At 44.6% G+C, this 22,471-nt stretch overlaps 1 protein-coding gene across 1 annotated transcript in view; it reads left to right on the top strand.

The window, feature by feature from the left end:
• The window catches only part of LOC144115308 (isovaleryl-CoA dehydrogenase, mitochondrial), a gene marked incomplete at its 3' end in the record, with an annotated part of 37,176 nt that extends 16,546 nt beyond the window's left edge, over positions 1–20,630 (top strand). Inside the window, 4 exon segments of the mRNA XM_077649644.1 lie at positions 305–401; positions 13,084–13,177; positions 15,025–15,106; positions 20,526–20,630. Of these exon segments, the coding sequence (XP_077505770.1) occupies positions 305–401; positions 13,084–13,177; positions 15,025–15,106; positions 20,526–20,630 (378 nt within the window).
• Positions 20,631–22,471: the final 1,841 nt, after the last annotated feature.

Here is a 22,471-nt window from a genome sequence, read left to right as displayed (position 1 = left end):
TAGGCTTATTCAACTGTTAAGTTTATCTAAATGTGAAGGCAAGTGTAGTGCGACATCAGTGCTGTGTAAAATGACTACTGTATTTACTCACATACCTAAAAAACGTGCTTGCATAATGAACACATTTCCTACTTTGGCTTTAAAAAAGTACAATTTTAAAAGTTTTTTTTTAGTTTTTCATTTTTGCTGCAGCATCAAAAACCCTTGGCAAATTCTGCAAAGTGAATGTGTGTGTGCTTTCTGGCTTTGCAAGTAGTGCTGGGTAGCATATTAAATCTTTCTTTGTGTTGTTCTCATCCTAAAGAACACCCCGGGCTTCAGTGTAGGACAGCAGCTTGACAAACTGGGAATGCGAGGTTCTCCAACAGCTGAACTTGTCTTCGAGGACTGCAAGATTCCTGGTGTGTACAACTTGTCTGCTTCTGGCATCTTGCTATTTACTTTGTTTCATATTATTATTATTTTTTCTTGAAATAGTGTCATTATGTGTAAATTCCTGTTCTTGTGCAAAAAAGTAGTGACAGTTCCCTAAGTTGCAATTTTATATTGGTAACTGCACAAATCAGAGTGGAAACCACCTCATGGCAGTGGGATGAATATTTGTTGGGTGATTGTGGATATGGTTTTCAGTCATTATTTATGTGTTGCTTTTCTCAGACCGACTTCCATAGCCGTGATTATTTTAATGTTCTTGATTGTAGCCTCACAGTTCGTCAAAACGCAGCTATCTGTCCATTTCGATAGAAACAGGCTGTCCTAATCTTTGATCAATCCTGACTCCATTCGACTGTTTCTGCTGTTAGTCCTTCAGTTGGCAGAAGGGAAGTGAGCCATGACGGCATACCATTTGGTACTGGAGATCACATGCGTTGCCTTTTGGAAGGTGTAGATTGCGGTTTCACTTCACTTAAAAGAATAGCATGCCAGTGGGGGGGGGGAAAAAAAAAACATTGTCAAAATAATTAATTGCAGTGCTGTATAATCTCAGGCTTTGAATAGGTAGCAGTCGTTGCTTTTAAATAGCGTGTGTTCCACAAGACTAGTAAAAAAAGAAATTGGCGGTGGTTTAGCTCTGGTTAAATCTGGAGTGACGCGAGAGCTATAGCTGGCCGAGTGGAACTTTGTCACGTGACCAACCACGTGACCAACCACGTGATCAGACACGGTGCCACGCCGCCAGCAGCTGCTCTGCACCACGTGACCAACCACGTGACAGCGTGGCGGCGCAGCCACAGGGTTGTGTGCCGCCACGCTGAAGGCTAGAAATGCTACCGTAATGTAGCTATCGCTGCAAAAGTATTTTGTTGTGTTAAATGTGGTGGCATTTATTTATTTATTTATTTACCTGCGTCGCCTCAAAGGCATTATCGCAGGGGGGACAGTTTGAAAACAACATGTTCTTTTCACAGTAAAAGCAACAAGCTTCATTAAGCGAAGTTTACATCAAAGTAAAACAAAACAATCAGTGAACATTATTAAAGGTAACAGAAAGCTTGAACAATGGTAAGACAAAAGTAGATTCTCAGGAATACAGTCGGCAATAAAAATCGCGATTATCAAACACTGAAACACACTCTTCCGGCAACAAGTTCCAGTCTTTCACAGTTTGTGGAAAGAATGATTTAGAAAAACTGTTTGTATTAGAATTGTATTCGTGCACCTTCTTGGAGTGGTAGTGCCGAGTTGAGACGTAAGTTGGCTCCAAAAGGTAGTTACGGCTATCAATTCCTGTTTGATTATAGAAGATGCGGTGGAAGAATTTAAGTCTCAAATTTCTTCTTCTGATGTTTAACGGTTCCCAGCCCAGCAATAGTTTTATCTCAGTGATACTTTGGAAGGGGTTATAATTATTGGATACTCCCCGCAGGGGGGCGTCTGCAGCTTGCAGGCGTTGGTGAGCACTGACACCACGGGTTCCCGAGCATCCGCAGGGAAATCCCTGCAAGGGGATGATAATGAACAGTGCATCACCACGGACCCGAGCACCCACGCCTAGCCGTGCGTGGCATCGCCGTGTCCGGGGAAAAGGGGATCTTGGTGGTTGAGCCGATGCCGAGTGTTTGGACCTTTAAGGCCCCTCGGCGGAGGCAACACACCACTTTGGCCCCAGCTTCCTGTAGACGGCACCTCCGGCCTGACTCGACCGGGGGAAATCGGCAGCCGCCTTTTCCTGTCCTCCTCTCCATCTTTCACTCTCCTATCTCATTCTCACAACTCTCCTATCTCCTACTCACTTCTTGGTTTTTCCTTTTTTTTTTCTGGCGGCGAGGGCTAACCTTGTGTGACCAATTACCCTGAGTTGCGTCATATTTGGTTATAGTTGAGGTGTACAGCTGGCATGGGGAGGACTTGCTATCAAGTTCCTGTCCCGTCCCCTTGTTGGACTCCATGGTGGGTGGCTGGCACCATGACCGAAAAACGAAATTTTTTTTTACGGCTCCCACCCTTTCAAAACCTGATCACTCTCTCAAAAGAGGGCGGAACGAGGCAGACGACCTCTTTCAAAGAAAAGTAAGTAACTTTCCCCAAATATCACGTGATCCACAGTGAAGAACAAGATAAACAGGCAAGAATAATATTCCCCTTCCTTGTGTCAAAGTGCTTGACTGAAACCCTGGGCATTGGCTATAACCTCTCAAAAATGGCCAGCGGTGACTTATTGCTCGAACTGTGCGACAATGTCCAACACTCCAAGCTCTCCAACCTAACGTCCATAGGGGAAATCCCGGTCTCCGTGACTCCTCATCGCTCACTAAACACTGTCCGAGGCGTAATATGCGAAAATGATTTTGTTCACATCACTGAAAAAGAAATGCTCGTAGGGCTCACCGACCAAGACGTCATAGATGTCCACCGAATCAAAATCCGGAAGGACAATCAGGAAATAGACACAAAACACTTGATCCTCACGTTCAACACCAGCACATTGCCTGACGCAATCGACGTGGGATATTTGAAAGTCAATGTAAGACCATACATACCCAACCCTCGCAGATGTTTTAATTGTCAAAGGTTCGGCCACGGCTCACAGAGCTGCTGCGGTCGCAAAACTTCCGCAAAATGTGCTTCGAATGATCACCAGTCTGATGGATGTGACGCAGCCCCGTGCTGTGCAAACTGTGGAGGAGACCATGCTGCATACTCCAGGGTGTGTCCGTCCTGGAAGAAAGAAAAAGAGATAATCACCAAAGACAAAGGAAAACATTTCATTTAAAGAAGCGAGAAGGCGTTTTGCGCTTACAAACACATTCTCCTTCACAGAAAAACAAAACTTTGCTGATGTGGTGCGCAGGGGCGTGGCACCGCACAGCACTCCGGCACCTGCCAAGGCAGCTCTCACCGAGCCTATGGCAGGGCCATCCACGCCCCAGGCAGGGTCAGCGAAAGCTGCCCTGCCATTGCCAAAGCAGGGAGCGCCGGTTCATGGGTTGGCATCCCGGAGGACCTCCCCCAGTCGGGAGAGGCCTGAAACTAACACAACCGCGGCTGCGCGGTGGTCCTCCAACACCTCTGCCGAGGTGATGGATATAACCCCCAGTCCGCCCGCTTTACAGCGGCGGAACAGCTCTCTTGAGCAAAAAAAAAGACAGGCCCCTCATAACGGACCCACCGCATAAGTAAATCCCCTTTCATTTCCTTCTCAAAAGCATTAACATGACTTATTTAATTCAGTTGAATTTAGAGGACTTATGCGGAATTACAGTGACATAACACATATTTTCGTGTGAATGTTGCCTATACTTTTATGTCTTCAGGAGACCAATCTTGGTCCACAACATGTGCATATCCGAAAACATTATAAAACTTTTAGACTCGATCAAGAGCAGGCAAATCGACTCTCAGGAGGCGTCGTGATTGTCGTTCGAACCGGCGTCCCTGCTCTAGAAATCAAGCTCAAAGCCAAACTTGAGGCGGTAGCAGTCAGTATCGTCAGCTACAAAACACTAACAATCTGTTCCATATACATTCCTCCACACCTTACATTAACTGTCCATGACCTACAAGAACTGATAGATGAACTTCCAGAGCCATATCTGGTAGTTGGGGATTTTAACGCCCACTCCCCTTTTTGGGGGAGCGAGCGCTGCGACTCTAGGGGGCAAACAATCGAAGATTTTATTCTCACAAACAATATATGTCTTTTAAACACCAAAAAGGCCACATATTTTTCTCTCCAACATCGGGCAATATGAACTGTTTAGACTTGTCTTTTAGTTCACCATCTGTTTTTAACGATTTTAAATGGGACGTTATCGACAACCCATATGGCAGCAATCACCTTCCTGTATTTATAATAAGTTTGACATCTGCACCAGAAATCATCCCAACTAAACCGCCATGTTGGGAGCTCCATTTAGCAGACTGGGAAATTTTTAGAGCACAAGCCAATTTAGAAGATATAGCTTTAGAAAACCTCAGTATCGATGAGATAAACGAAATGTTCACGAATTGTATAATTACTGTCGCACACTTAGCTATTCCTCAGTCTTCAGAAGTGGTGCGGCAAAAACACAAAGTGTGGTGGACAAAGAAATGCAAGGAAGCAAAAAAACAACAAAATAAAGCTTGGGGCAAATTTCGCAGGTACCCGACACTTGAGAACCTTGTACGTTTTAAAAAGGCAAGAGCAAAAGCTCGGTACATCCGTCGCAGTGCCGAGAAAGCCTCATGGCAGAGTTGCATTTCATCTATAAGCTGTCAAATAACATAAAAAAAAAATGTGGGAATAAGTTCGGAAATTAAATGGCAACTTCTCACCGTTCACGATTCCTCTTTTGACAACACCTGGCTTACAAACAAGCATAAGTGAACAGGCAGACATTTTGGGGCAACACTTCGCTGCAGTTTCTAGTTCATCTCATTATACGAAGTCATTCCTGAAATACAAAAGTATTGCCAAAAAACAGACTAGCTTCCAACAAGTGGAGGTGCAAACCGACAATACAACAATTTAATCACTCTCAAAGAAATCAATACTGTACTGTCTGCTGGCAAAAAAAACTGCTCCAGGACCCGACCAGATACACTATCAAATGCTTGCCCATCTTTCCCAGCCTGCCATAGAGGCACTCTTGAATCTCTTTAACAAAATATTCACAGAAGGAAAAATACCTAAGGAGTGGAGCAAAGCCGTCATAGTGCCATTCCTCAAACCTGGAAAACCACAGACTTACTCAAGTAGCTATAGGCCGATAGCCCTCACAAGCTGTCTCGCGAAATCTTTCGAAAGTGTCCTTAATACAAGATTAACATTTGTCCTTGAGTCCCGCGAACTTCTTGATGCCCATCAATGCGGTTATAAAAAGGGATGCTCAACAACAGACCATTTAGTTTGCCTCGAAAACACAATAAGAGAAGCTTTTACACAAACAGCACTGCCTTGCCGTTTTCTTCGATATGGAGAAAGCGTATGGTACAACCTGGAGGTTTGGGATCCTCCGCGATCTGGGCGGCCTAGGTATCTGCGGTATGATGTTAAACTGCCTCAGTGACTTTCTTTCCGACTGCTCATTTCAAGTACGCCTGGGATCAACCCTGTCCAAGAGCTTCATTCAAGAGAACGGGGTTCCCCGGGGGTGTATTTTAAGCACAACACTTTTTATCGTAAAGATGAATTCCATAAGTAAAATAATCCCAAAGTCCATCCTGTATTCAGTGTACGTTGATGATCTTCAAATAGCCTGCACATCCTCAAACGTAGCAACATGCGAGAGACAAATACAGTTGACAATGCACAAATTAGTGACATGGGCAGATCAGAACGGTTTCCAGTTTCCCACGCAGAAAACAGTAGCCAACCTTTTCTTGCTGAAAAGAAGCATCCAAGCCGACCCATTCATACACCTGAACGGAACACAAATACCCGTCAAAAGTGAGCACAAATTTCTAGGGATAACTTTTGACACAAAACTCAATTTCCTGCCTCATATAAATGCACTGAAAAAGAAAGCTTCTGGATCCCTAAACATACTCAAAGTACTGTCACGTAAACGTTGGGGTGCTGACAGGACATGTCTTTTACAAATTTATTGCTCCGTGGTACGCTCTACCTTAGACTACGGATGTATAGTTTACGGGTCAGCAAGACCTACGTACCTGAAACGACTAGATCCAATACATAATTTAGATTTGCGTCTTTCCTCTGGTGCTTACAGAACGTCGCCATAAATAGTCTTTATGTAGAAATCAACAAACCATCACTTACAGATAGAAGAACCATGCTCACATGCTCATACATTAAAAATCCGTTCACTGCCCAAACACCTATGTTACCCAATAGCCACAAAGTGCCCCATCTAGAACACTGTTTAACAACAAACCGCTCGCTATCAGGCCACTCCTCCTGCGTTTTGAAGAGATGTGCCAAAACCTCGGCGTACTAGATACATTACCTAACATTGCTTGGAGACGAGATCCACTGCCTCCATGGGTACAATTTTCCCGCAATCTGTGATCTCACTCTTACACAGTTGCATAAAAAACAAACTCCGCAACAACATATAGTACAATTCCTTGCACTTGAAGAAAAATACAGTAGTTTTACGCAGTTTTATACAGATGGTTCAAAAACGGACTTTTATGGTTGGAAGCGCAGTGGTCCGAGGGAAGTCGGAGCGAAACAATATGACTTCCGGCAGTGCTCATCCATCTTCACTGCAGAATGTTACACAGTCTGTGTGGCCGTAGAGAAAAAATAGAAAACGAGAACCTTACCAACAGTATTACTTACACAGACTCCCTCAGTATACTTACAGCTTTGTACGCTAGAAATACAGTCACTCCGATTCTTGGTGACATCATACACAAGATAGTAATAGCCACAGCTCGAGGACAAAACATAAAATTCTGCTGGGTTCCCAGTCATGTCGGAATAAGAGGGCAACGAGAGGGCAGATTTCTGCGCTGCTAAAGCTCGTGGCAAGGAAATAAAAAAAAGTAAATATACCTTTTAAGGATTGCATAAGCTTAGTACAGCGTAAATTAAGAGAAAAACGGCGGTCGGAATGGAACGGCGAAGTGAATAATTAATTACGCTTGGTAAAGCCGGTTTTAGGTGAATTTAAATCATGTGTTGCACCAGGAACGTTTTAAGGAAGTGATTTTTATGTTGTCTCCGGATAGGTCACACGCACCTTACGCACAATTTTCTGCTAACAAAACAAGACAAACCTATTTGCGAATGCGGGAGATGATCTTACGGTTAATCACGTTTTATTTTCATGTGTGCAACTGGAAACACTAACCAAAAAAGTATTTTACTCCAATTTTATAATGAATGCATTCCTTTTCATCCAGTACTGCTCTGTAGAAGATAATTCCTTTGCTAACATACCTTCTGTTTATAGCTTTTTAAAAGACGCAGAGGTACTTTAAAAACTGTAAATCTTGAATCACTGGTTTGCTTTAATACATGATACAACCTCAGCCACTTTCTCATTCCTGAGAAGAAGGCTGAGGCTTTCCATTTCATTGGTTGGGAGCCTCAGGATCCTTGCCCAGCCAAGGATAGCCGTTGAGGCTACCTGACCTTCACAACGAGGTTAACAACAAGCTGCACTTTGTAAAACCTGTCCTGGGGTGAATGGAAGACCTGTAGGCACCAGGAACGATTTATTGAAGTAATTTTATGTCGTCTCCGCATTGGACATACACACATTACACATAAATTTCTTACTAACGAAACAAGATAAACCTCGTTGGTGAAAGATGTGGAGACGAACTAACAATAAACCATATTTTATTCTCCTGTGCAAAACTCGAAAAACTAAGAAATAAGCACTTTACGAAGTTTTATATTGAATACATTCCTTTACACCCAGCGCTGCTTTTAGGCGAAAATGCCATTTGTTAACATATCTTCCGTTTTTTAGCTCTTTTAAAAGAGGCAGATGTTCTTCAGAGACTGTAAACTTTGATCCACAGCTTTGCTTTAAAATATGATGCATTTCAGCCATTTTCTCATTCCATGAGAAGAGGGCTGAGGTGGTTATTTGAATGGTTGGAGCCTCAGGATCCTTGCCCAGCCAAGAATGGCTACTGAGGTTATCTGACCTTCTTGAAAGCATTTATTTTTAGCCATTTATAAAATTTCTTCTTTCTCTTACTTATTACCGAACGAAATAGCAATTTAAGTCCTCTACACAACCATGTTTCCTCCCACCTACAGAAAAGTGTTCATATACCTTGAGCCTGGCGCATGATAGCCTTAGCTGCTTATGTGCCATTAAACCCAACACAACACAACACAACGCTACCTGACCCTTCTTTGGGGCTTTTACCATTAACTAATCTTCATATTTCTTCTTCTCTGTTATTACTAGGCAGTTCAATATTTTTAGGCCTTCTACACCATCGACGATTTTTGATATTCCAAACATTCTACAGACAATCAATTCTATACCTTGTGCTTGGCTGCATGATGGCCTTAGCTGCCTATGTGCCATAAAACCCCAACACAACACAACAACATAATTATTGGATACAAAGCGTGCAGCCTGATTTTTGGAGTTTTTCTTCAATCAAGTATGCCTGATATGGGTCCCAAATAATGGAGGCGTAATCGAGGATGGATCTGACATGCAAGGAAATATAAAGTGTTTCTTTAACATCTGTTTGATGCTGATTTGAAATTTCTATGAATAAAGAACATTTTACTTTGCCTTAGATATTGACTGCTGGATGTGTGTGTTCCATTTAAGAGTCGGCATAAAATAAACACCAAGGTACTTGCACTCTGAGATTCTTGTAATGGTTATGTATTTGTGTACGAAGTTTGAATTTTTATTTGAAAAATGGACGTGATTACATTTATTAATATTCTGATTCATCTGCAAATGCTGACACCAATTTACTATTTTATCAAGATCGCTCTGCAGTATAGATACATCTGATGGTGAATTTATTTCCCTGTAAACAACGCAGTCATCTGCAAATAGTTTTATGGGGGACTGTATGCAGTCTACAATGTCATTTATATAGATCAGGAATAAGAGTGGCCCCAGGACACTGCCCTGGGGCACTCCGTATGATATGGTTATGTATGATGAGCTACAGCCATTCAGAACGAACACACTGTTTATGATTGTTTAACTAATTACTTATCCAGTTATGGGTTTTTATTATGTATATTCAATGAGGTTAACTTGATACTTAACAAGGGCATGCGAAACTGTGTCATACGCTTTCTTGAAATCTAGGAATAATGCATCTACATGTTTATTCTTGTTGAGGGAGTTACCTACAAAGTGCTGAAATTCGACTAATTGTGTTTTTGTATGAGTGCTGTTTATTACTTATGGGGTCACCTCTCATGCTGATTTTACCTTGTGTCAGTGGTATGGTAGGGTTGCCTCTTGGGTTCTGGAGCTGTGCCTAACAGTGGAACAACACATGGGCATCTAGGTGACTGCTTTGAGGAAGATATTGGTTTTGTGTCATTAAATAAGGATTTCACATTCCACAGCAATAGAGCAGTGCTGTCACTTTTAACATGAGCCAAGGGTTGAGAAAATAGTACAAACTGAGCCATTTTGCCAGAAATGAGAACTGATGCAGCATTGCAGACTGGTGGGCTGAAAAGGCAGTGCAGCACATTTTGGAGTCAACATTTTTTTTTTTGGCCAGCGAGGGGTGCGAGTTGGGGGTCGACCTTATAGCTGGCAATATACAGTGTATGTTGCACATTATGACCTTTGTAGGGTATTTTAGGATGTGTTAGCAAAATCTTTGTGTAATTTTTGCTCCCCATTTTGGAAGCCTTAATTAACAAAAAGAAGTATGCAAATTACTGTATAAACGCATGTAACTTGCTCAGTTGAATTACAAAGTCAGCCTTTCGCCGCTCCGTGTCGCTGGGCGTTCTTTCTTCATGTTCTTCCCACTTGACACGGCGCATGCGCACAGCTGCTGCAGTTTGGTTTCACCGGCACGCCGCGCCGCCGGCAGCAGTAGCTGCTCTGCACCACGTGGTTGGTCACGTGACCAACCACGTGGTTGGTCACGTGACCAACCAAGTGATTGAACCATGTGATCAACCATGGTGCCGCGCCGCTGGCAGCTGCTCCGCACCACGTGACCAACCACATGACAGCGTGGCGGCGGGTGGCGGCGCCACCACTGCCTCGGCGCCGCCACACTGAAGGCTCGAAATGCTACCGTAATGTAGCTCTCCCTACAAGAGGTGACGATGATGATGTTGAGCCGCGGCCTCGGGCACCATTTCATGGGCGGCACCTGGAAGCTCCTGTGCGCATGCATCGCCTCCGGAATCAAGCGCACCGTTGCTTGCAGCCAGAACTGATCACACAGGCCACGGCGCCGTGCATTTCGAAGGCTGTTCCTGCATGGGTTGTGGAAAGTTTTGGTGCGGCCCTTACAGGGATATTATTTTTTTAACATTTCCTTTGGGAAAACCAGGTGCGACCCTTACGTGCGTTTTTATGTTTATACGGTACACAAGTAAATACATAAATTACTAGTATACCTAGGCATATATTAATTAAAGCAGCTAAGTGTTCAAGCTTAAAAGTGTCTGCAGGATACAGTAGAATCTCAATGATACAAATCTCTAGGGGTTGACAAAAATTCGTATCATCCAAAATTTCGTGTCATGTAAAGAGAACAAATTTGTGTTTAGAAGTATGAGAAATGCATTTACGCAGATCTGTTTACAGCTGATGGGATTCACAGCTGCACGGTCACAACTTGCTACTTGCGGTGGGTACAGAGCGACTGGAGGTCATTTGGCATCGCTGATGTGCAAGCCGCACACTCACGCCCACTCGCAACGTCAGTGATGTGCAGGCCGCGCGCTGCCGCTCACTGCTGGCGGTGTGTACTGCACAACTAGTGATAGCGGCGTCGGCGATTTGCGGGGTAGTGCTTGGTGCGCGAGGGTGCAGTCATGGCTCACACAATCATATCATTCATAGAGGTGCGGGAGATAGTTCGTAAGGTCCGAACTCCTGAAAATTGTGCTACAATCCACTCTAACCAGGGAATTTTGCAAATTCCTATCGTGCCGAAATTCATATCAACTGTGTTTGTATCATCAAGATTCTGCTGTATCATGGTATTCTGGAAATATTTAGGGTGCAGTAACCTGAGCAGCAGAGCAATTATGATATGTACAGGTCTTGTTCTCTGCGGTTCTTGTAGTTCTTTAGACATTGCAGTGGTATCTTGCTTTTACAGAGGTAGCTGTATTAGGAAGGTTTTGTGGCACTAAACCATTGGCAGTCTCTCTGTTGCACCTCAGGATGACATTGGCAGTCAGTTCCTCCAAAGGAAGGTGCGGCGGCAAGGCATGGCTACTGGCATTATCTGCATTCATTTTAAGAAGGGCTGGTTCTGCTGGGAGGGACAGCAGCATCTTTTGTATTTTGTGTAACTGCTGCCACCCAGGCTGTGCCACTATGCAAAGAAGATATTCACGAGGTTGAGGTGGTTAATGCTGATGCTGTCAACGCAGCCTGGTAGAGTACCTGATGGACGCAGGTCTTGCGAGGTCCTAGAGACATGAAGGGATGAAAAGGAAGTGATGAAAGCAGTATAATCATTCTCATCATCAACATATTGCCAGGAACGTCAGAGGCAAGTGTTAGAAAGTTTACGGTGCAATGATTTTATAGGCTGTGCTGTGAGAATTTACTGTCTGTAATCACTAGAGCCTTTGAGCATCACTTTCAGTGGCAGAATAAGAGAGCAAAGGGCACCTTTACTGCTTACTTGCTTCGTAAGTGCAGCTGTGTTTTCTCTCTGGCATTAATTTTTTTACCAGTTGCAATAGCACTTACTGCATGGATATAGTTGTCAGCAAGAACATCTTTGCAGAGTTGCTGCGGCTTACTTTCTCCATGTACCTTTCTGATAATGAAGGGCTGTTATCACACTAAAAACAGTTGTCTGTACAATCACAAGAGTGAAAGACTTTGCACCTGGATCACATAAAAAAGATCACCTACTGCTGCCACTTCTTGCAGTAGTGCTCCAGTTGCGCCATTTGCACCATTCTGATACATTTACGTTTTGCTGCACCAGTCTGCTCCAAAAGCGGCAAACTGATAAATTGCGCCTTAGCTGCGCCAAAAACAAGACGCGGTTTGTAACCGTTCAGGCTTTCATTTGGCAACTTACTACTATGTTTCCCCAGTTGGCAAGCCAGGCGCTGTTCAGGCGCTGGTGGGCTGTCTGGTGGTAGAATTTAGCGGCTAGTTCATTCATGTTTCACGCACATTGAGGAAGGAAATAACTCTGGAGAGGCGGTTAAGTCACATTTTTTGAAGCCGTCTCCCTCTACTTGACCGCCATCTCAGCGCGCTTGCGCAGCAGGCATTGCGACAGACGACTCCGCTGCGCCTAGTGTTACTATTGGCTGCGCCGTCGGCCAAATACTCGCAGTAGTTGTTGCGAAAGTGCGTGACTTCCGGCACATTTTTTTGGCGTGCAGCTCAGGTAGCGAGGGCCTTTCCCGAGTTTTCCTTCCTCCATGATCGCATAATGTCGGTTGCATAATGTTGGTTTCAATGTTGGTTGCAACTCAGAAGAGTTGAAGAACAAAAGATTGAATCAGGTCCAACAAGGTCAAGTCTTGTTGGAACAACGGAATTTCGGCATTGCTGATTCACTTCGCGAGCTTTATGATTTGCAAACAAAATTCCAAGAAGCAGTGAGATAGTGCCATCATGAAAAAATGATGGTTCTTGTGAACGTGTCCTTTTAGTGAAGCACGCATGGTTGAACTACTTGCGTGCAGGACAGTGCCAGCATTAATAAAATGTCTCGTCTGTGTTTTTTTGCGGACACCTTTCGTCTGTTTTTTTTCTTGCTAGCTACACATGGCTGAACCTGATCTCGTTAGTAATAAACTGTTCTGGGTTACTCCTTTATTCAGTTCGGGCTGCTCCCGGTTTGCTCCACAATTATCATTCTGAAACAAAGGTGCTCCGAAATGAATATTTTTTTGCTCCAAAAGTTGCTCCAGAACTTGAAATGGCTGGCCCACCACTGCTTCTTGGAATATAGGAGCAAAACAGCATACTTTTTTTAAATTGTTTTTCATTTGTCTCTATTTTTTGTGTCCAGCTAAGAACCTGGTAGGGGAGCTGAACAAGGGCATGTACGTTCTGATGAGTGGCCTTGACTTTGAGCGCCTGATTCTGGCTGCTGGACCAATTGGGTGAGCTGCATTTTGGCACACTAATTTGCATAATTTTGTTCCTTGAGTCTGTGCTGGTTCGTGCAGAGTGTTCTACTGCAAGGCTCTCAGATCAAATAATGCCGCCTGCACATCCTCCGAGTCTGCTCTGAAACATCAGATGAGGTGTATTTGGCAGTTGGCGGTTGGGGAGCCCCTTCTAAAAGTGAGGCAGTTCTGAAAGTGCTTGGTACAGGGCAACAAGGCACTGATATTGAAAACATGGAGAAAACTGTGTACTCCGAGCAAAAGCTGTCATGAACTCTTTATCTGCAGTTACGAATACAGAACCATTTAGCCTTCTTTCTGATGGTATCTGGCCGTCAGGTTTAAGAGTCCTAAATGCCAGTAAAGAGGGGTACTAATCATAGACAGGTTCACTGCAGTCTCTGAATGTTTGTAATTTGAAATGTTATGCAACTTGCAGCAAAGGAACGTGCAAAAGTTAAGGCTAAGTATAATGCAGAGAATTTATAAACCAAAGCGTTATGCAAAACATGCGAGGCAAAAAGCGAAATTGACATAGCATCATAGCTGCGATAGACGGTGGAGGCATGTTGTTTGTTTATCATAATATTTTGTTTAAATAACATGTACATTAAAACTAAAACACCTGGCTAATAAGGACAAAGGGGTTTATTTGTATTTTTAGGCTCATGCCAGTGTTTAAAGCTTGTGGCAGTCATTATTACGAATCATGCATCCAAAATGAAGTAAAGGGATGTTCAGAAGGTGCATTGATATTGTGGCACAAACAGCCGCTTGTTTGTGTTTATATGTGGTTGTAGGCATAAAATAAGTATATATTAATTTAACAGGCTGTTTGCCTTCAGGAATGTAAAAAAGATGCAGACAAAAGGTTATTTTAAAGATAAGCATTTAAGGTTCTTGAAAGTTCAAAATGTGTGCATCTGAGAGTTTCGCAGCAACTGTTTGGCATACTTACCTGCCACAGTGGACTTTGTTGTGGCTGTCAAGTTGCAAATATTGGTCACTGTGAAGCTACCAACTACAGTTTCCTTGCAGTGAACATGCAAGTTGAATTAAATTGTATGGTATATTTTGTTTCATTAGAGATTAAGCACCTGTTGTGTTATGTGTGCTGGTGTGGGAGCACCTAAAAGACCATTGAACTAAGTGTTATGTATAATGGATGTAACTCATTTTCGGGTGCAGCTCATCTCTCATAGGAGCATGTCTGCACGACCGACCATAATGCTGCCCATGAGAACACTCAAAGGCTAGTTTCAGTTTTTGGATCACCAACAGAACTTATTACTGATATGCAGTTATTAACTTGAACAGGTGTTTAGTAGGATGTTTTCTATTGCTGCTTTTATAGGTGACAGTTCTGCCATACTGTTCAGGTACCTATCTACATGGCCTAACAGTGCTTTCTCACAGCCATGAGATTATTCTCACTGGTGGCCACTGATAGAGAATTTGTCAGTTTTAGCCACAGCACAATTAGGTATATGTGTGCAGAGTTAAACTTTCATCAGGCCAGATACATGTTTCCATTGATAAACTGTCTTGCAAGTTTGACGACACTGGTCAGTTCTAGAGTGTATTTATGACACTGGCTGTATAAAGTGGACAGTCAGCCTGGGACAATTATATTAAATTGGACAACAAATCTGAAAATAATTTATTTTTGTCATACTGGAGACAATGTCGCATTTGAAAGTTCCAGTTATGTAATTGAACATAATTTGATTCTGGTAGAAGCAGTAATTTTGTAGAGCGCCTGTCTTGCACATTGAGATTGATTCCTAAGAGATTGTGCCTAACTTTTTAACTTTTGTTTTGTCTTTTTCTTTTTACGCTAGCATAATGCAAGCTTGCTGTGATGTTGCATTTGACTATGTGCACACCCGCAAACAATTTGGCCAGCCCATTGGCACATTTCAGGTAGGTTGCAGTTTTTATGTTGAAACTTGTTTTGTAGCGATAGCTACATTACAGTAGCATTTCGAGCCTTCAGCACGTGGCTGCGCACCACCCTGTGGCAGCGGTGCCATGCGGTGGCTGCGCCGCCACGCTGTTACGTCGTTGGTTACGTGGTGCGGAGCAGCTGCTGGCGGCGCAGCGCCGTGGCTGATCACATGGTTGGTCATGTGACCAGCCACGTGGTATGGAGCAGCTGCTGCCGCCGGCGGCGCAGCGTACCGCCGAAACCGAGCTGCCGCAGTTGTGCGCAAGCGCCGCGTCAAGTGGGATGAAGGTGAACAAGGAACGCCCAGCGAAACGGAGCGGCGAAAGGCTGACTTTGCCATTGAAATGAGCAAGTTCCACTTGGCCAGCTGTAGCTATCGCGTCACTCCAGGTTTAACCAGAGCTAAACCATTGCCAATTTTTGTCACGTGCTCTTGCTTGGCTAATGAAATAACTTTATCTTCATAGTCAGAGGGAGATGCAAGGGGATACAACGTGACAGTGGGCCCATGTATACTGTGCGATATCAGTGCACGTTAAACAATCCCAAGTGGTCGAAATTATTCGGAACCCTTCACTACGGTGTCCCTCATAGCCTGAGTCGCTTTGGGACATTCAACCCCATTAAAACATAAAACAAACAACTTGACAGTAGGTGAAGCCTCTTGTATTAATGTTGGAATGCTAATTTAGTTCTATATTTTGAAGCCCACAGAGTGTCTCTCTGCATCTCTTCTTTTTTTAGACTTGAATTCATTAAGACGTTTTGCCTGCTGGTTTCTTTGTTTCAATGTGCTCAGAACCTTAAAGAAGATGCAGCATTGTGGGTGAATTTTTATGACCGAAGTGCAAACCAGGGTCACTTTGGCAGATTTGGTGCTGCACCTGCAAAAGATGAGAAGCAACCTTGCTGCATGTCTAGGGCATTGTATTTGAAGATGTGGTGCCTCAGGAGCATCACTCTAAAACATATTTTTTAGAAGTTTTGATTCTGCCATTGTTAAAATTAGCTCGGGCAGTTAGAGTGGTGGTCTCAGTGGCGCATAAAACAAATACAAATAGTGCATAGGCAAGTAGCTCAGCATTTCAGCAGTATGTAGGCCATTATCGTCATATTTCGCAGGGTATGTGCAGAAGCTGTCCCCTTATTTTTCTTCTTTTTGACGATTGCATTTTTTCAGCAGCTAGTCAGAGATTTGCTTCACATTGGCATGAATGTGTGTCCCACATTAGCTAATAATGACCTGCATGTCGGCCAGCAGCAGCTATTAGTGGTTGACGTCTGCTCTAAAGCTGAAGCAGAACCAGTCCATACGAGGTCATTTATTTATTTATTTTATTTATTAGGTATGGCTGCATCACCAGTAAGGCATTGTTGTAGAGGGGTTTAAATATAGGGGGTTCACACTAGGTAAAACGTTTGCGGTAAATCAGATTAATATGTCAGTTAATGTAGCAACAAATAACAAAGTGTGCAATCACTTAGAGTAAAATAAAATTGGAAATACAGTCGAGCCCGCTTATAACGAATATGAGCGTCACACGGCGTCCGTTCATTATATCTCGAAGTTCGTAGTAAGTGAACAAAAGCTTTAAAGACAGTTGCTTGTCAAAACACAAAATTTTTTCTTTGCGAAAAAGTCCGTGATGGACGTCTGTTTCTGCAGCGCAGATCCGATGAGGGAGGTTTCCAGTTTATTTAAAGCAGAAGTGTGCTATCGCCGAGGCCCTTGACATAGTCAAGCTGTCTGAGGCTCTCTATGTAGCTCATTGCCACAGGCGCGCTTATGGGTGCTGACTCCGAAGTTTCATCCTCATCTGATTCTTCCGCGTCACTCTCGTCCCGCACTTCAGAAATGATGCCCTCGTCCGTGCACGGTTCCGCGGTGTCGGTGTCGTCATCGACAGAAATAAAATCATTCCAACCAAAGTCATGACCCCCCATGTCGGAGTCGACGACTCGCTGCCTCAAATCGCCGCCGGGCTGGTCATTTTCCGAAGCATCAGGCTCGGCATCAGACACTGTGTCGACGAAGCCGGCCTTGCGGAAGCAGTTCCGCATGCAAGTGGCCGTCACCTCAGCCCAGGCCGCTTTCATCATCTCTACCGCTGATCACAATGGAAATGGGCACGGTGTTCCCGTACGCCATCCCGAATTACAACCAGGCCTCGAGATTTGAACGAAGCCATCGAAACGTCCGCACCGCAACAAAGAGTGACAAAAGCGCGCGATAGGGTAGACGTGCAACGTGCACAGGCGGCAATCAAGTTAAAGATACAGACGCACAGCCACAGTGCCAGCGGAGAGACCAATGAGGGGTGTCCGTGAGCGTCAGTTCAGTGCAGCCACCTCTTGGCTCCCACGGAAGGCCTGCTTCACGGAGCGTGGCCTCCGCGATCGGCTCCGGCGGCGGAGCGGTTTATCGCGGAGGCCACGCGCGGAGTTGCAAGAGAGTGAGGAGAGGCGAGTGGCATTGCGAGGAGGAGTGGGAGGGCGATGCTGGAAGGCGCGTCGGCGGGGAAGGGTAGCTTGCTCGAGAGCGGCGTCAAACGGGCCGGGCAGTTGGCCTGCGATGAGTCTCGGGAAAACATGCCGCGCGCCGGGGGCACAAAGGGGTTGGAGGCAGGTTATCTTACATCGCGACGCTGGTGGTGGTGGTGAAAAGCCTTTATTTAATGAAAGAGGTGAGGCTCTTTAAAGAGCCCCGCAATGGGTGGAGTCCTTATTCCGGGACCCCATTGGTCGAAGCCGCCAGCTTAGCCCTCTTGACCAAAGCCTTTTGGGACTGAAGGTCCGAACAGCCAAGCAGGGCCACCTCCCATTCCTATCTGGTAGGGTTGGGGGGGGGGGGGGGGGGGGGGGGAAAGGGGGGGGGGGGAGAGAGAGAGAGAGAGAGAGAGCTGAGTTGCGCTGGCAAGCCCAAACCATGTGGTAGGTGTCAGCCACCTCCCCACAGTGTTTGCACCTGCCAGTGAACGCGGGATCGAAGTGTTTTAGTACTGCCGGGCACAGCATTGTGTTCGTGAATAATCGGAGTAGAACGCGTTCGTTTGCCTTCCCCAGTCCCTTTGCAGGGGCCGGGTAGAGGCGATGCCTATCCTTATAATAGGATGTGATAGCTTTGAAGGAGAGTAAGTAGCTACCTTCAGGTTTCAGGTGCTCAGGAGCCAATGGGAACACCCGGTGAATGAGTGCTCGGGCCGCCGCGTCTGCAGCTTCGTTTCCTGCTAGGCCCTGATCGCCCGGAGTCCAAACCAGGCAGCGGGGTGTAGGATCGGTATCCTGGCTGCAGTTCCTTGGTATTCGTTCAGCTAGTGGAGTTATCCAGCCAGCCTCATAATTGCGACATGCCGAACGCGAGTCTGTTATTATGTGTTTGGATTTTGAATCGGAAGCAGCTAGGGCGATGGCAACCTCTTCAGCTTGTGTTGTGCCTAGGGGCTCGAAAGGAAAGCCCATCCACCTGTTATTTCTTGATGTATGACCGCGGCCGTGTATATGTATATTTTGTTGACGGTCGCACAGGGTTTACGCCGTCCGTTCGCTGTAACCGATCAGCAGGGTTTAATGACGTTTGTTATAAGTGTGATTTTGTGCCATTGAAACAATGTATACTTTGTTGACGGTTGCACAGGTCTCGTTCGTTATAAGCGAAAGTTCATTTTAAGTGGGGCTGTTATATGTGGCTCGACTGTACATATTAAGCAGTGCTCACTTTAGTATAGGTTTATCAGTGAATCAACGTAGCCAAAAAAACAGAGCAAAAATGTCAGGGAATTAAGCTTTCAATAGAATTTTCAAAGTCAGGCGCAGCCATCTCTTCATTATGGAGCCGATTCTAGTCGGTAATTGTGTTAGGAAAAAATGAATATTCAAACACATTAATATAGCACAGATAAGCACTAATTTTGGTAACATTGTCTCTCCTAGCCGAAACATAATGTGGCTCCCTATAATGTACAGTGTTTTTTGATACCAGTTTTATTCTTTTATATAGTAGGAAGAAATTTTTGTCTCAGTATTTTTCGGTACGAATAGAGAGTTTTCCAACCCAACCCTTCACATATTTCAGATCCTTCGGCAGTAATATTATAATTTGCTTCAGTACCGATAAAAAGCACTAGGCCTGCTGTATGAGATTTTGATGTAAAGACATTGATGTAAATATGTATTAAGAAAAATTATCCCTCTCATAATCTTCACGAGCTGCTGTAACTAAAATGTTTTGTTGTATACTTAGGTTTGAAATCAGTGTTAACGGAAAAATATACTAGTCTACTTCATCATTTTTAGACATGCTGTCACATGGTTAGTACTTCTTGCTGTTAAGATATTTCCTCTCACTGAGCTTTTTCTCACTAAAAATAGGCAAACTTCTCAGTGATGAACTGCTACAAAAGATGCACAGCTCCTAGTGGAGCAAAAAGGAGTGTGCTTATTTGAAACCTGAAAGCCATTTTTTTTTCACGCTCGGGACATAAGCAGCCAGAGCATCAGAAAAGAGAGAAATAGTGTGTTGGAGGTCTGTAGAAATATACAAAAGCATGCACCATGGTAACCAACTGCAGTTGGTGTTGGCAAGTGCTCTGTGTTCAAGCCTGCGCTCATGACTCATGATGCAGATTTTGTTGCTCTTTTTCCTCTCTTTAATCACATCAGAACAGTAAATGGGTTCACTATAGTGGCGTTCCATTTTGTGTGCCATGGCACATTATCATTGCTGTTGTACGTCACAGAATACTCTTACTGTCTACAAATATGACTGGTCTAGCATTACATTATTTCTGTGACTCATTTGCTGTGATTACTGCGTGGTAGTGGTAAAGCAGAAAGAAATGCTTGTTGCGAGTTTTGTGACAGGATTTTAACGTATATGTAATGGTGTACTTCAATAATGGGCAAATTTAGAGGGCAGGAAAAAGCACTTCTTATATTTTCATTTGTTCTGAATAAAGTGTTTTTATTGCTTTATTCGTGAAAAAAAGCAACGGTTGTGTCTGCTTGATCCCTCCCCTCATTTCGTACCTTCTTTCTGTCCAACCGCCGCGGTGGCTGAGTGGTTATGGCGCTTGGCTGCTGGCCAAAAAGACGTAGGTTCGATCCCGGCTGCGGCGGTCGACTTTTGATGGAGGCGAAATTCTAGAGGCCCATGTACTGTGCGATATCAGTGCACGTTAAAGACCCCCCAGGTGGTCGAAATTCCCGGAGCCCTTCACTACGGCGTCTCTCATAGCCTTAGTCGCTTTGGGACGTTAAACCCCCATAAACTAAACTAAACTCTTTCTGTCCGTTCCAAGTTCTGCTCATAAGCCCGTCTCTGGCTTTGCCCACCTGTGTAGTGACAGAGGGTGGATTTGCCTGGACAGTGCATTAACAGTGGGTTTTATGCTCCAGCTGCTGCAGGGCAAGATTGCTGACATGTACACAACGCTCAATGCCTGCCGCTCATACCTGTACAGTACAGCCAGAGCTGTGGACCAGGGTCACGTCCTGTCCAAGGTGAGGTGGACAGCATTTGGGTTGTAGTTTTTGAGTAAGCACCTTTTAGTATTCACCTGTTGGGCTGTTTTGAAGACCTTGCCAGTGCCAAGCTCAGGTGCCTAAAAGCCAAAAAAAGACAATATACTAGCACTGTGGACCTGTACACTCTAAAATGGCATGAGGCTATGGTGACTGCTGGTGTTTACTTAGATATAAACCTGAAGATCATACCGCAATATTTTTGGCTGAACATTCATGGACATCTCGTAAATGTCATTACAAGAAGTACAGGTCCCTTCAATATGAACGGGAACGATCAGTTTGCAGAAAAGGACGAATTTTTTTGTTATTTCTCCAGTAAAGTTTAAAATGCCTTTTGGTATTACTAAATTTACTGTATTCTAAGCACTCCCTTTTTTTTCTTGATTGTGATACCCAAAGTGAGGTGCGGTGCTTAGATTCGAAAATCTAAAATTAACCCCCCCACCTACTTCGTTTCACGGCCGTATCTCGATGAGATGGGCGTGAGAAAAAAATTTTATTTGGTAAACATTGAAAAGAAAAATAGTTGCAGACAGTGGACCCACCACTCATGTCTGATACTTAGTCGTTCTCACTGCCACTCAAGTCCGTCGCACCGCTCGAGCCACCGCTCTCAATATCCCACAGCAGGTGGTCTTCCATTCCGTCGAAGTGATTTAATTAAACATTTCTTAAATGACTTGGCCACAACGTCAACTTGGAACCGCTTCCACGCTTCTGAAATCCAGCTTGCGAAGATTGACAGGGATGCTTTCTGCAGCTTTCCCATCGGCGTCTTCTTTAGGTTGGGGTTCCGCACCCACTCTTTGTACTCCTCTCGAAGATTAGCTTTAAAGGGTCTGTTGACTGAAATGTCAAGGGGTTGCAGCACTGGCGTCATGCCGCCTGGAGTCACAACCAAGTCGGAGTTGCTGTTCTGAAGCTTGGTTTTTACCTCTAGCATAAGATGGCTGCGAAATGCGTCCAACAGAAGAACCGACCGCATGCCTGCGGGTCCGCCAAGCAATGCTCCAGGGAGCTGCTGCCACACGACTCGAATTCAGCCGGACATAGCTCTGTGGTCATCAACCCTTTTTTCTGGGCTCTTACAATGACATCTTTAGGAAAACATTTATTTTTTGGCGTGTTTTTCCTTTTGAGGATGATGTATGGCAGAAGCTTTTGGCCATCAGATGTTATGCACAGCATCGCTGTGACACGCTGTTTCTTGTAGCCTGTTTTGTTCACCTTCACTTCTTGGGCTCCTACTTCATTAACTGTGCACGCCCTCGGCATGTCAAAATACACCGGCGTCTCATCAGCGTTGCCGACCTAGCCAAGCTCGTAGCTGCGTTCCCTATGGAGCTTCATGACATACCCCTGAAAAGCGATGTTTTTCTTTGAAATCGGCAGGCAGCCTTTGGCATATTGTCGTCCATCGTGATAAAGAAATCAGTTTCTTCTCACCATACGCTCCACCCAGCCCCGGCTTGCATGAAACACGTTGTTGGGAATTCGATTTATTGTTACGATCTCCATCGCTTTAATCTGGATTGCATCTGCAGTCACAGCAAAGCCACTACATCGTTTCGTGCATACAAACTCACAGACTTCTTCAATTTGCGGATGTCAGCCCTTGTGCAGTCCCATGAACTTCTTGCGGTGCCTTTGATAACCAGGCCCTGCTGCTTCCTCCACCTGATGATGCAGGTTCGGTCCATGCAGAATTCTGCAGTGGCACTGTGGTTGCCATTATCTTCAGGAAGTGCAATTACAGTTCGCTTGAACTTCAAGCTGTAAGCAGCCCTCTTCAAACTCATTCCGACTTCTTTTCGGGC

This window comes from Amblyomma americanum, chromosome 1 (genome assembly GCF_052857255.1).
Source record: "Amblyomma americanum isolate KBUSLIRL-KWMA chromosome 1, ASM5285725v1, whole genome shotgun sequence".
NCBI lineage: Eukaryota > Metazoa > Arthropoda > Arachnida > Ixodida > Ixodidae > Amblyomma > Amblyomma americanum.
Note: the sequence above shows the minus strand (reverse complement) of the source record. Positions and strands in the feature narration are given on the sequence as shown.